Source organism: Anopheles moucheti, chromosome 3, assembly GCF_943734755.1.
Source record: "Anopheles moucheti chromosome 3, idAnoMoucSN_F20_07, whole genome shotgun sequence".
NCBI classification, from domain to species: domain Eukaryota; kingdom Metazoa; phylum Arthropoda; class Insecta; order Diptera; family Culicidae; genus Anopheles; species Anopheles moucheti.
In genome coordinates, this window is record NC_069141.1 from 43093524 (window position 1) to 43108397 (window position 14874).

Here is a 14874-nt window from a genome sequence, read left to right on the forward strand (position 1 = left end):
ACATTTTTCCAACCCGGTCTAGTGTTCGTAGTCTCCGGTCCAACGGCACCCGCCTTCTTCCATGGTCCTCCTTTTTGTGTCACATTTTTCCAACCCGGTCCAGTGTTCGTAGTGTCCGGCCCACCGGCACCCGCCTTCTTCCATGGTCCTCCTTTTTGTGTCACATTTGTCCAACCCGGTCCAGTAGCTGCCCTGGAGGTGGCGTCACCTTTCGCATGGTTCGATACTCCACCACGTACTCCGGGAGCTTTGGATTGTGCTTCTTTCCGTTGGTGGAGCGTTGTTTTCTGCTTGTGATCATGTTGTTGTTCTTTTGCAGGATCATCTGTACGGAAGCCGACCGTTTTTTTCCGCGAAACGGGTGCACTGTCACTGACACGATCTTTGCCATCGGAAGTCGGCTGGTTGGTAGATTCGTCGTTGTCATTTCCATTTAGATTCGTCCGTTTCATGTCATTCGTACTTTTCTCTTTAGTCGAACCCAGTATGACGGAGGCGGGTTTGGGACCGTGGGATGGACGACCGGTACGCCACGGACGACGGGTAACAGGTCTGGTCGTTGGAGCGGTTGCAAATATAATCTGACGAGGAACATAGCTGTAAGAGCTGGTCGATGTGGACTCCTCCTTCTGGCTCATTTGGTGTGCGCAATCGATACAACGAAATCGGCAAATGTGGCACAATCGACACGATTGGAAACAAGCTTCCATTGTGTCCAAACCGTAGAAAGATGTTTTTCCATTTAGTGCCGGCCCCAATTTTGCCAAAGGTTCCTCCTTTTGGGTTTTGTTGCAACACTTTGGACAGCAGTACTGGATTGACAGCCAATTCAAACAGGCGTTGCAACGTTCACAACAGCAGAAACAGCGTTCCATCATGTAAGCTGGTGTAAGATGGTTGCTTTGATAGGAATGATTATATTTCGATGTTGTCAAAGGTTTATATTAGCTAGTCGACGTATGGTTGCTTCGATTGTAAATTTCTGAATGCTTATATTTCAATGTTGCCTGTCAAATAGTACTGTCAAATAGAACTGTCAAATAGTGCAGGATTTGCTTTCCTAACAGGTTTCAGTCGTCGTAAAAAAATTCCTTCACGCTTCTTTGCAGCCAATCAACGAAATGAAGAAGACGACAATCTGTTCAAAGTCCAAAATGTGTATTTTAACAGATTATATTTTGATTTAACTTGTGATAAAATTATAATCTGTATCCAAAAGGATAGGGTTTTGCAATGAAAGATCCAAGAAAATAATGAAAAAGCTAAACTGAAACTACATGTGTATCCTTAAAAATATTTCGACTTCTGAACATGACCTAATTAATCGAATCGAACGCTTCTTAAGCAAAAAAATTAATTTCCAATAGCAATAAAATAAAAAAAGAATCAATTTTTTCCTTCGTGCAATTTAATGTATGTGTACAAGTGCGTATGTTTAATATTTTATTTATTTTTATTATTTATTAGCTGAACCACTTGTGATAATTTCCAAATAATAGTTTTTAAGAAAAAAATTCATAAAAATATCGATTACTATTGTAGTTTTTAAACGTCTTTCAGCGTTAAATAACGGTGATTTCACTTATTAGATTTGGTTGAAACTTCATTCTGAAAAAAAAGATTGCGGCTGTGTGTAGGCAATCGGAGAACATGTCTAATGGGCATCAATTCAAATCAACACTAGAATGGTTAAAATTTTATACCAACAAAACCTATTATCGTAGTAGACAGTTCTCAATGTTTTGCTTATTTTCTATTGCATTACCGTATTGCCGAAAAATAGTGATAAGACTCCGTGGATGTATTATAAAATGTGCCATATAAGCTATCAACACTACGAGCCGCTTTCTAACAACCACAATCGCCGCGATAGCTTGAGTAATAGTGTGCGTGACATCTCCTGCCTTTTGCAGCCGACCGAAGCGCGCCGAATGAACGAGCAAGCACCGTCAGTCAGTTCTCGAACGACCAGGCGTCCGCTTCAAGCGACGTCACCATTTTCTGTTGCGGCTGTACAGCGAAACGTTGGTGACCGAGAAAGGATATTAAAGCAGAGCACGAGCTGTGCAAGCGGAAACGAGTGCCGAGCCTGAACTATCCGGCCGTTACGCAGACTGCACTGCTGGAAGGACCGGAAGCGCTTAAACCTTTATGTTGCAACGCAACGTTCTTTTCAATTTCGTTTTCACCACCGCGGACGCGTTTATTAACACCAAATTTTGCAAGTTTCTTAAACCAATTTTATTTCCTACTTCAAACTTAACGTCTTTCGCGGAGCACTTTCTTTTGGTTTTGGACCGGTTTTGGTTTTGTGGTTCGGTTTGGCGCGGGTGTAGTTCGGCTTCGCTAGAGGTGTAATTCGGGATGCGCGGCTTGTCTTGGGTGCGCGTTAAAAAATTACACGTCCTTTCGCTGGCGGGTTTCGACTGTGAATCCCTAAAATCGATGGCGCACACGCGATCCGTAACGGCACTGTCACCCGTCACCGAACTGTCACCGTCATTACGTCAGGTGACATAAACAAAAACGAATCATACGTTCACCGTTGTCTACAACACTTTATCTAAAGTAATAATGTAAGTAATTTCATAGAAGTAGACGTCCGTTACTTAATTTAACAATTTGCTCTCCTTCCCTCATCTACCTTTTCAGTCATAGAGTAAACGTGTTTCTGCTCATCTACCAGCTCGGTACTTGCTGCGTGTACGTTGTGTTTGTGTCGTCTAACATTAAGGCCATTGCTGACTACTACACCGATACCGATGTGCGGCTATACATGCTGATCATTCTTCTGCCACTCATCCTGATCAACTGGGTCTGTAGCCACTTGCAGGAGCTGCCTCTTCCGTTGCACTAAACCACGTACTAATTCGTCGTTTGACTGTTACCGGATCTCCCATTGTGTAGGTTAGGAATCTGAAATCATTGGCACCATTCTCGACGGTAGCTAATTTTGTCACGCTCGTCTCGTTCGGTATCATCTTGTACTACATCTTCCGCGAGCCCATCTCGTTCGAGAATCGCGACAAAGTCGGCACAATGAGCGGTTTCGCGCTCTTCTTCGGCACAGTGCTATTCGCTTTGGAAGCAATCGGTGTGGTGAGTAAGCAGTTGTTTGTGCTACGATATTCGATAATGCGGTTACAAATGTCTTATTGCTTTTAGATCCTGCCATTGGAGAATGAGATGAAAACTCCGAAAAAGTTCGGTGGTAGTTTTGGTGTGCTGAACAAGGCAATGATCCTGATCGTCACACTGTACATTGGTATGGGCTTTTTCGGATATCTGAACTACGGTTCAGCTATAAAGGGATCGATAACGTTGAATCTGCCTGAGGAAAAATGTAAGCAGTTTGAGCAGCCATTGTAGCAGAGATCGTATGATTAAATGATTTACTTTGCTCTTCTCCTCCCTCAGCTTGGCCCAGTGCGTTAAGGGAATGTTAGCCTTTGCCATCTACATCACCCACGGGCTGGCGTGTTACGTAGCGATAGATATCACCTGGAACGACTACTTGAAGAAGAATTTGGGTGATTCTCCACGAAGCACCTTTTTTGAGTACATCGCACGAACGGTGCTAGTGTTAATCACATGTACGTATAGGTTTATTTGGATTCCAGCGCGGATTTGCTCATCTAATGCACTGCTCCTCTCATTACAGTCTTGCTGGCAGTGGCCATTCCCAATCTGGATCTCTTCATTTCGCTGTTCGGAGCACTGTGCCTTTCTGCCCTGGGCATTGCATTCCCTGCATTGATACAAACCTGCACGTACGGGCACCATCGGCAGGGTATGGCAAAGGTGTGGATGGTTGCGAAGAACAGCGTTATTGGCGTGGTAGCCATGCTGGGGCTGGTGATCGGTACCTCGACCAGCATGATCGAAATCATTCACACCCTCGGACATGACGATTGAGGATTGTGCGGCTGTGTGCGCTAGCAATAAACAAGCAGCGAAAATCAACATCCGCAACCAACATGAAGTATTGATTCGCCATCTTTTCACTCCATCATTACAAATAAGTATTACTCGACACGTAAACAGCGCACCTGGCGACCGAGAGAAAGTGCACTTTTGAGGGCAGGACTGTGAGGGGTGTGTTATGTGAATGTGTGGGACAGAGAAAGAGACAGGGTGGAACATTTGGAACAGAAAGAAGATAATTGTTAGAGCCATAACCATTCCTATGCTAAATGCGTCGAGAAGTCAAAGCGTTAGCTGTAGCTGTCGAACTACTACCGAGCTGCTCCTGATCTCCTGATCATGATGTGACAGGCGATGGTTTACCGGTCTGCCGGTCCATTTGCCGTCAGCTGTTCAATCATTTCTATCATATGTGCTTTTATTTTAAGGTGTTCTTGCACATTCATTCGATGTTCCCTATGATCGCAACGATCGCAACTGTGAAGCGGTGGTGTATACACATGAAGCCCACCAGGACGAACATATCTATCTTGTAAGACTAGCTAAGCGAAGCGAAATGATCAAACGGAAAATTGAAAAGTTGTGTACATAGCGTAAGTGAAGTTGCAATAAACTAGTATTTTAAAGAAAACAGCTATGCTGGAGCGATGTGTTCTCTTTATGTATTGCAGTCCGACCGGCAACCTCTCCTAATAAAACTTTTTTTTAACGTATAAGACAACCTAGCTGATTTATTGGTAGTTGGAGTAAGCCTGTTAGTACCGTATACATTTCATACATTCCGCTACGGGTGGTCTCCAAGAAGCTTAACCCATTACATCACAGCGTATTCAACTTGATACGCAAAAATACACTATTTTAACAAGTTTACACGTATGCTTTAAATCAAAAGCGTGAGGTATATTTCGTTCGACCTTTAGCTTTATCGCACCTAAATTTCATCTGTTGAAATGACTAAAGGCTATCGCCTCACGTGTTAAAACATTCTGAAAGCTTTCCAAATTATTGTTTATTTTTAGAGCATTTGAACAAAAACCGTGTTTAATGATACCAGATGATAATTTAAGAGTTCTTTTAGTGCTAGTTCCACTTTGTAGGTCAATTTTGACCGTTTATATAAGCGGCGGATCAAACGGTAGGCGGTGTAGGCGGTCGCAAAAAATTTGTGTAGTAGTAACTTTCCACTTTCCACTTTCCATATGCAAAATTTTCCTCTTCCTTTCGAAGAAACGAAGTGATTTCACTTATTAGATGTGGTTGAAACTTCATTCTGAAAAAAAAGATTGCGGCTGTGTGTAGGCAATCGGAGAACATGTCTAATGGGCATCAATTCAAATCAACACTAGAATGGTTAAAATTTTATACCAACAAAACCTATTATCGTAGTAGACAGTTCTCAATGTTTTGCTTATTTTCTATTGCATTACCGTATTGCCGAAAAATAGTGATAAGACTCCGTGGATGTATTATAAAATGTGCCATATAAGCTATCAACACTACGAGCCGCTTTCTAACAACCACAATCGCCGCGATAGCTTGAGTAATAGTGTGCGTGACATCTCCTGCCTTTTGCAGCCGACCGAAGCGCGCCGAATGAACGAGCAAGCACCGTCAGTCAGTTCTCGAACGACCAGGCGTCCGCTTCAAGCGACGTCACCATTTTCTGTTGCGGCTGTACAGCGAAACGTTGGTGACCGAGAAAGGATATTAAAGCAGAGCACGAGCTGTGCAAGCGGAAACGAGTGCCGAGCCTGAACTATCCGGCCGTTACGCAGACTGCACTGCTGGAAGGACCGGAAGCGCTTAAACCTTTATGTTGCAACGCAACGTTCTTTTCAATTTCGTTTTCACCACCGCGGACGCGTTTATTAACACCAAATTTTGCAAGTTTCTTAAACCAATTTTATTTCCTACTTCAAACTTAACGTCTTTCGCGGAGCACTTTCTTAGACCGGTTTTGGTTTTGTGGTTCGGTTTGGCGCGGGTGTAGTTCGGCTTCGCTAGAGGTGTAATTCGGGATGCGCGGCTTGTCTTGGGTGCGCGTTAAAAAATTACACGTCCTTTCGCTGGCGGGTTTCGACTGTGAATCCCTAAAATCGATGGCGCACACGCGATCCGTAACGGCACTGTCACCCGTCACCGAACTGTCACCGTCATTACGTCAGGTGACATAAACAAAAACGAATCATACGTTCACCGTTGTCTACAACACTTTATCTAAAGTAATAATGTAAGTAATTTCATAGAAGTAGACGTCCGTTACTTAATTTAACAATTTGCTCTCCTTCCCTCATCTACCTTTTCAGTCATAGAGTAAACGTGTTTCTGCTCATCTACCAGCTCGGTACTTGCTGCGTGTACGTTGTGTTTGTGTCGTCTAACATTAAGGCCATTGCTGACTACTACACCGATACCGATGTGCGGCTATACATGCTGATCATTCTTCTGCCACTCATCCTGATCAACTGGGTCTGTAGCCACTTGCAGGAGCTGCCTCTTCCGTTGCACTAAACCACGTACTAATTCGTCGTTTGACTGTTACCGGATCTCCCATTGTGTAGGTTAGGAATCTGAAATCATTGGCACCATTCTCGACGGTAGCTAATTTTGTCACGCTCGTCTCGTTCGGCATCATCTTGTACTACATCTTCCGCGAGCCCATCTCGTTCGAGAATCGCGACAAAGTCGGCACAATGAGCGGTTTCGCGCTCTTCTTCGGCACAGTGCTATTCGCTTTGGAAGCAATCGGTGTGGTGAGTAAGCAGTTGTTTGTGCTACGATATTCGATAATGCGGTTACAAATGTCTTATTGCTTTTAGATCCTGCCATTGGAGAATGAGATGAAAACTCCGAAAAAGTTCGGTGGTAGTTTTGGTGTGCTGAACAAGGCAATGATCCTGATCGTCACACTGTACATTGGTATGGGCTTTTTCGGATATCTGAACTACGGTTCAGCTATAAAGGGATCGATAACGTTGAATCTGCCTGAGAAAAAATGTAAGCAGTTTGAGCAGCCATTGTAGCAGAGATCGTATGATTAAATGATTTACTTTGCTCTTCTCCTCCCTCAGCTTGGCCCAGTGCGTTAAGGGAATGTTAGCCTTTGCCATCTACATCACCCACGGGCTGGCGTGTTACGTAGCGATAGATATCACCTGGAACGACTACTTGAAGAAGAATTTGGGTGATTCTCCACGAAGCACCTTTTATGAGTACATCGCACGAACGGTGCTAGTGTTAATCACATGTACGTATAGATTTATTTGGATTCCAGTGCGGATTTGCTCATCTAATGCACTTCTCCTCTCATTACAGTCTTGCTGGCAGTGGCCATTCCCAATCTGGAACTCTTCATTTCGCTGTTCGGAGCACTGTGCCTTTCTGCCCTGGGCATTGCATTCCCTGCATTGATACAAACCTGCACGTACGGGCACCATCGGCAGGGTATGGCAAAGGTGTGGATGGTTGCGAAGAACAGCGTTATTGGCGTGGTAGCCATGCTGGGGCTGGTGATCGGTACCTCGACCAGCATGATCGAAATCATTCACACCCTCGGACATGACGATTGAGGATTGTGCGGCTGTGTGCGCTAGCAATAAACAAGCAGCGAAAATCAACATCCGCAACCAACATGAAGTATTGATTCGCCATCTTTTCACTCCATCATTACAAATAAGTATTACTCGACTCGTAAACAGCGCACCTGGCGACCGAGAGAAAGTGCACTTTTGAGGGCAGGACTGTGAGGGGTGTGTTATGTGAATGTGTGGGACAGAGAAAGAGACAGGGTGGAACATTTGGAACAGAAAGAAGATAATTGTTAGAGCCATAACCATTCCTATGCTAAATGCGTCGAGAAGTCAAAGCGTTAGCTGTAGCTGTCGAACTACTACCGAGCTGCTCCTGATCTCCTGATCATGATGTGACAGGCGATGGTTTACCGGTCTGCCGGTCCATTTGCCGTCAGCTGTTCAATCATTTCTATCATATGTGCTTTTATTTTAAGGTGTTCTTGCACATTCATTCGATGTTCCCTATGATCGCAACGATCGCAACTGTGAAGCGGTGGTGTATACACATGAAGCCCACCAGGACGAACATATCTATCTTGTAAGACTAGCTAAGCGAAGCGAAATGATCAAACGGAAAATTGAAAAGTTGTGTACATAGCGTAAGTGAAGTTGCAATAAACTAGTATTTTAAAGAAAACAGCTATGCTGGAGCGATGTGTTCTCTTTATGTATTGCAGTCCGACCGGCAACCTCTCCTAATAAAACTTTTTTTTAACGTATAAGACAACCTAGCTGATTTATTGGTAGTTGGAGTAAGCCTGTTAGTACCGTATACATTTCATACATTCCGCTACGGGTGGTCTCCAAGAAGCTTAACCCATTACATCACTTCATCCTATTCAACTTGATACGCAAAAATACACTATTTTAACAAGTTTACACGTATGCTTTAAATCAAAAGCGGGAGGTATATTTCGTTCGACCTTTAGCTTTATCGCACCTAAATTTCATCTGTTGAAATGACTAAAGGCTATCGCCTCACGTGTTAAAACATTCTGAAAGCTTTCCAAATTATTGTTTATTTTTAGAGCATTTGAACAAAATCCGTGTTTAATGATACCAGATGATAATTTAAGAGTTCTTTTAGTGCTTGTTCCACTTTGTAGGTCAATTTTGACCGTTTATGTCAGCGGCGGATCAAACGGTAGGCGGTGTAGGCGGTCGCAAAAAATTTGTGTAGTAGTAACTTTCCACTTTCCTCTTTCCATATGCAAAATTTTCCTCTTCCTTTCGAAGAAACTTGGTGAGCGAGAGTGTAAATTGTTCAGTTTTTCATCGGAAAATGTTTGCCACTTGTTTTTGACGAAATTGTTGTTCAGACTATTAATACGGTTAGATTAGTGTTTTATGATGTAGTAAAAGACAATTTATTATAGGACTTGTAAATTCAGTTCACCAAGAAAGAAAATCTACAGCATTTCGGATGAGGAACAATGTAACAAAAGAATAAAAATCACTGTAAAGTTTAGCATTACACAAATAACAAAACAATAGCTCATAAAGTATAAAAAGAAGCTAAAAGAAGAGAAAACAACTTGCAATGTAAATATAAATATAAAAAAGGTTACTTTAAGGTTAGGTTACAACAGAATGTAAAACAAAACTTAAAAAGAAATATTAAGAATGTAAATAAATTACCATTAAAATTGGAATTTATGTAAAAAATTAGGTAAGATAATATGTTATAACTTCATTAAAGCCTTAGCTGTTTTCGCTTGACTTGCATAATTACCAAATATTTTCAGTTCAAATTAGCTAAGTATCATAGGTATAGTACAGTGAAGATTTATGTTCTCGTTGAAACAGACGTGCTTTAAAACACACTTTTATTAATTTCAACTATTCGACAACTTCAATACTAATTCACCTTCTCTTAAGAAAATGAAAACATATTACTAAAGGGTGCACTCCAACTCATTATTGCATCATTTAATTGTTGACGAGTGCAAAGCGGTGACATAATGGAAACATGTGTGTCACCGTACCCTGTTGAATTGTCACGAGGTTCACGTTAATTTCCACTACGAAATTATGCACTATCCGTGAAATTATCTTTCCCCTCCACATTTACTACTGCTGAAACTGCTGGCAGCTGAATGTGCCGAATCTAAAGCCGTGTTTGTTTAACTGTAGCTGTAATCTGTAGCACAAACGCTTCTTAAAAATAGAACCATGCAGAAAAATAACTATTACGTTATTTAATGAAAAAACATGTTCATGTTTGTTTTTAGTATCTTTAATTTCATCCTTTATTAATACATTTCAGATTTACATGACTGGTGTAACAAAGTACATGTGTGATATTTGCCATTTCACTAATTCGATGTAAAATATTTATTTTTTTATCCGAGAATACGCGAATTTCTATTTTTAGTTCCAAAGGTACGATACAAGATAACGAAATATAGAGGTGTATAAGAATGGCTGCGATTAACCGGACATGTTGGAGAAATACGCAACAAACCGAACAGTATCGCCATCTGACGGCATCGAGGCTTCGAAACGAAACACTAACTGTTGTGGTGTGATTTACTTCTTGCTGCCCTTTCCAGTAGGTTTGCTTCCCTTCGCTGCAGGCCCAGACCCTGTAGCGTTCGTGACCGATATGCGAACTTTAGTGTTCGTAGCCTCCGGCCCACCGGCACTCGCCTTCTTCCCGGGTTCTCCTTTATGGGTAACATTTTTCCAACCCGGTCCAGTGTTCGTAGCCTCCGGCCCACCGGCACCCGCCTTCTTCCATGGTCCTCCTTTTTGTGTCACATTTTTCCAACCCGGTCCAGTGTTCGTAGTCTCCGGCCCAACGGCACCTGCCTTCTTCCATGGTCCTCCTTTTTGTGTCACATTTTTCCAACCCGGTCCAGTGTTCGTAGTCTCCGGCCCACCGGCACCCGCCTTCTTCCATGGTCCTCCTTTTTGTGTCACATTTTTCCAACCCGGTCTAGTGTTCGTAGTCTCCGGCCCAACGGCACCCGCCTTCTTCCATGGTCCTCCTTTTTGTGTCACATTTTTCCAACCCGGTCCAGTGTTCGTAGTCTCCGGCCCACCGGCACCTGCCTTCTTCCATGGTCCTCCTTTTTGTGTCACATTTTTCCAACCCGGTCTAGTGTTCGTAGTCTCCGGCCCAACGGCACCCGCCTTCTTCCATGGTCCTCCTTTTTGTGTCACATTTGTCCAACCCGGTCCAGTGTTCGTAGTCTCCGGCCCACCGGCACCCGCCTTCTTCCATGGTCCTCCTTTTTGTGTCACATTTGTCCAACCCGGTCCAGTAGCTGCCCTGGAGGTGGCGTCACCTTTCGCATGGTTCGATACTCCACCACGTACTCCGGGAGCTTTGGATTGTGCTTCTTTCCGTTGGTGGAGCGTTGTTTTCTGCTTGTGATCATGTTGTTGTTCTTTTGCAGGATCATCTGTACGGAAGCCGACCGTTTTTTTCCGCGAAACGGGTGCACTGTCACTGACACGATCTTTGCCATCGGAAGTCGGCTGGTTGGTAGATTCTGTTGGGGGTTACGCAGTATTACACATTAAGTGAAATTGGGAGTTCGGATTGAATGTATAACAAGGAAGAGAAAAAACACGTGCACTTTCCTGTACGTGTATTGGCGGAATCAAATGTACATGCAATGCTTATTCCAGGGTTGAGCAACATGCGGTCCGCAACTGTCAAGCTAATGTTGAGGGGTAGGAAATTGCTTACTTCAACACTCCTCCTCAATTAATAGCCCTCTACTATAATCCTACTAATCCTAGATTACTCGAAAACATGTTATGTTTTATCGCACCTAAAGGTTTTGTTAAAATGTCTGCATTCATACTATCAGTTGGACAATACTTTAAAACGACATCTCCCCTTTTACATAAATCACGCACGAAATGATGTTTAGTCTCGATATGCTTGGACCGCTTAGAAGTTTTCTCCGATTGAGCAAATGATATACAGGCCTGATTGTCTCCGTTCACTGTGGTTGCTTTGTCTTGAACCTCCCCAAAATCACCAAGAAGTCGACGCAACCACAATACCTCCTGGCAGGTCTCCGCTAATGCAACATATTCTGCCTCCATAGTTGACAATGTAACATTATCCTGCTGTCGACTAGCCCAGGATATTGCTCCTCCTGAGAAATATATAACTAATCCAGTTGTTGACTTTCGCGACGAGGAATCTCCTGCCCAATCTGCATCAGAAAACGCAACTAAACCATCGGAAACGATTCCATCATTAACACCACCTAGCTTCAACACCCAATCTTTTGTACCTTTAAGATACCTAACGGCACGTTTAGCTGCTGTCCAGTCACTTTCAGTTGGAGCACTGAATTTCCTTCCCAATATCGTAGCTGTTGTCATAATGTCAGGTCGTGCACAAACTGCTATGTACAAAAGTGCTCCCACAACGGACCGATACTTGGTACTATCTTCTAGTATTTCGCTTCCTACTTCATCTTTCAGAAAACCTTGGTCCATAGGTGTTTTCGCTATTTTCGCTTCGCTAAGCCCGGTTTTGATCACTAGTTTGTTGATGTAATTCGTTAAACCTATATTGTAAACGCCATTTCTCTTCTGAACTTCTAGTCCTAAGAAAAACTTCACATCACCTAAGCAAGTCATTTCAAAATATTCCAGTAACTGTTCATAAACACCCATTATTTCCTTTTTGTTTTCGCACCCTACAAGTATGTCGTCAACGTAAACTATTAAATAGAGCATTTTTCCGTTTCTGTTAGCCATAAACAAACATGGATCGGCAGAACTTGTAGTGAACCCTAGTTTGCTTAGCACTCCCGAAAGCTTCTCGTTCCAGCACCTTGCTGATTGCTTTAGTCCGTAAATGCTCCTTCTTAGTTTACACACAAACTCCTCCTTTCCTGGAACCTCATATCCAGGAGGTTGACGCATAAAAATTTCCTCGTTGATTTCACCATAGAGGTAAGCAGTACGAACGTCGAAATGTTGTAAAGCCATATTCTTCTTTCCAGCCAGTACTAATAACGTTCGTAGGGTAGCATACTTTGTCACTGGAGCATACACTTCATCATAGTCTTCTCCGTAGCGTTGATTGTACCCTTGAGCTACTATCCGTGCTTTGTAACGCACGATCGCATCCGATTCATTTCGTTTTTGCTTAAAGACCCATTTACTACCAAATGCTCTTTTTCCTTTGGGAAGCTGTACCAATTCCCATGTCTCGTTGTGTTGGTGCGATTGAATCTCACTGTCCATCGCCTGTTTCCATGAATTTCGATCTTCACTCGAAATTGCCTCCTTATAGCTTGTTGGTTCATCTGCGGTATACGATGCAACATGTTGGGTACGTACGCAGCCAGGCACTCATGTGCGCTCTCCACGAGAAGTCTCTCGCTGGATGAGAAGCACGAGTGGCCGTTGAAGCAAAAGGGCAACTAGGACGATCGGGATCGTGGCCTCGATCCCGATCAAGCTGCGACGAGTCGGGTTTGAGCAGCGGATCGATAAAGTCAACTATGTGACACTGCACGTTTTAGCCTATAATATAGTATATGTGTTTCCCTGTAACAAACAGTTCTTTTATTTGCGTTTGTGTTGTTTTAAAGTGTAAAGTATCACCAACGTAAAAGTGGCGACGAGGATGGGATACTTATTTTAAACTGTTTGTTAAGTTTTAACGTGTGCAAGTGTAAGTGTCACAAACATTGGTCCACCGTGTCGTAAGCGTCGCAGGATGGAGCAAACCGACGCAAATAGTGTGGACTTCCTCGGGGACGCTGACCCGCGCCGATTATCTCAGAATCGTGCCAACCTCCCAGGCGTTCCCGTGCAAAATCTCGGGCATCGAGAAGGAGCGTCAGTTTTACCACCGACGCACATCCAGCCACCATCGCAGATTACTTCGACGCCATCGCTGCTCAACGCGTCTCCGGCCATGATTAGCAGCGCGGACAGTGCCACAATGCTACAAATGATGAATTTGCTTCAACAGCAAATGGCGCAACAGCAGCAAATACTCAACGAGTTGCTACATTCGCGCATCCAAAATCAAAGCGCAACACCCTCCACCTTCCAGCCTGAGCAAATTATTGATTCTCTGTCTCATCATATTTCAGAGTTTCAATACGACAAAGAGGCTGGTATAACCTTCAAAAATTGGTTTTCACGATATCTCGACCTGTTCCAGAAGGACGCTGCTAGGATTGACGACGCCGCCAAAGTGCGATTGTTGCTTCGGAAGCTGGGACCATCCGAGCACGATCGCTATTTGAGTTTTATCATGCCGAGTCGACCGCCTGATTTTTCACTGGAGCAGACGGTGGAAAAGTTAACATGCCTGTTCGACACCCAGGAATCCCTGCTGAGCAAACGGTTCAAGTGTTTGCAAATCGTGAAAAAGCGGACAGAGGATCACCTGAGTTATGCATGCCGGATCAACAAGGCGAGTGTCGAGTTCGAACTCGGCAAGCTGAACGAGGAAGAGTTTAAGTGCTTGCTGTACGTGTGTGGTTTGAAGGACGAAATCGACGCAGACATCAGGACGCGGCTGCTAGCCCGCATCGAGGACAAGGTCTGCGCAACCTTGCAACAGCTATCGTCAGAATGCCATCGCCTGATCAATTTGAAGAGAGATAGTGCAATGATCGAAGCACCAGCACCAGAGCGTGTGCTTACAGTAAACGCTAAGGCACATCGCGTACAACGACAGTTCCAGCCCAAACGTGAAGCTCCGAAAAGTCCGTGTTGGTCATGCGGAGAGCTTCACTGGAGCCGCGATTGCCCGTATCGAACGCATCGATGCAACACCTGTTTCAAAACAGGCCACAAAGAGGGCTTTTGCAAACGCATGAAGTCGCATAAGCCAGGCAAACGTCTCTGGAAGCAGCAAGGAACGCACTTGAAAATGGTGACAGTTAACGTCCGGAGCGTTCAGCAACGTCGCAGATTTGTTTCATTAACGATGAATGGTACACCAATTCGCCTGCAGTTGGACACAGCTTCCGATATTACCGTTATCGATTATAAAACTTGGAAACTCATCGGAAGTCCGCGATTAGTGTCACCATCCGTGATCGCCAGGACCGCATCAGGTGCTAACCTGTTCTTGGAAGGAGAGTTCCTATGTAAAGTCACAGTGAATGGACAAACAAAAGAAGCTGTGATACGCGTCTCCAGATCCCAATTGCTTCTTCTAGGTTCCGATCTCATCGACTCGTTTGCACTTTGGTCGGTTCCAATGGATAATTTCTGCTGCCACGTTACGGGTACTTTTACCACGCCAAAGCAATGGCAAGAACGTTTCCCAAGAGTGTTTCAAGGTGTAGGCCTCTGCAAAAAGGCCGGTGTTACCTTGACACTGAAAGACAACTGCCGTCCAGTCTTTCGTCCCAAAAGACCCGTCGCATACGCGATG

General features: G+C 43.9%; 2 protein-coding genes across 2 annotated transcripts; both read left to right on the top strand.

Moving 5' to 3' along the window:
* The first annotated feature begins 1811 nt into the window (after positions 1-1811).
* LOC128302725 (proton-coupled amino acid transporter-like protein CG1139) lies at positions 1812-4029 on the top strand. The gene is made up of 7 exons (XM_053039586.1): positions 1812-1952; positions 2042-2166; positions 2653-2815; positions 2908-3099; positions 3166-3350; positions 3418-3593; positions 3662-4029. The coding sequence occupies exons 1-7, from the start codon at positions 1812-1814 to the stop codon at positions 3913-3915; spliced, it is 1236 nt and encodes a 411-aa protein (XP_052895546.1). The 3' UTR covers positions 3916-4029.
* Positions 4030-5397: 1368 nt separating this feature from the next.
* On the top strand, positions 5398-7493 carry LOC128302726 (proton-coupled amino acid transporter-like protein CG1139). Its single transcript, XM_053039588.1, has 7 exons — positions 5398-5538; positions 5628-5752; positions 6231-6393; positions 6486-6677; positions 6744-6928; positions 6996-7171; positions 7240-7493. Exons 1-7 carry the CDS (start codon positions 5398-5400, stop codon positions 7491-7493), a joined length of 1236 nt encoding a protein of 411 aa, XP_052895548.1.
* Positions 7494-14874: the final 7381 nt, after the last annotated feature.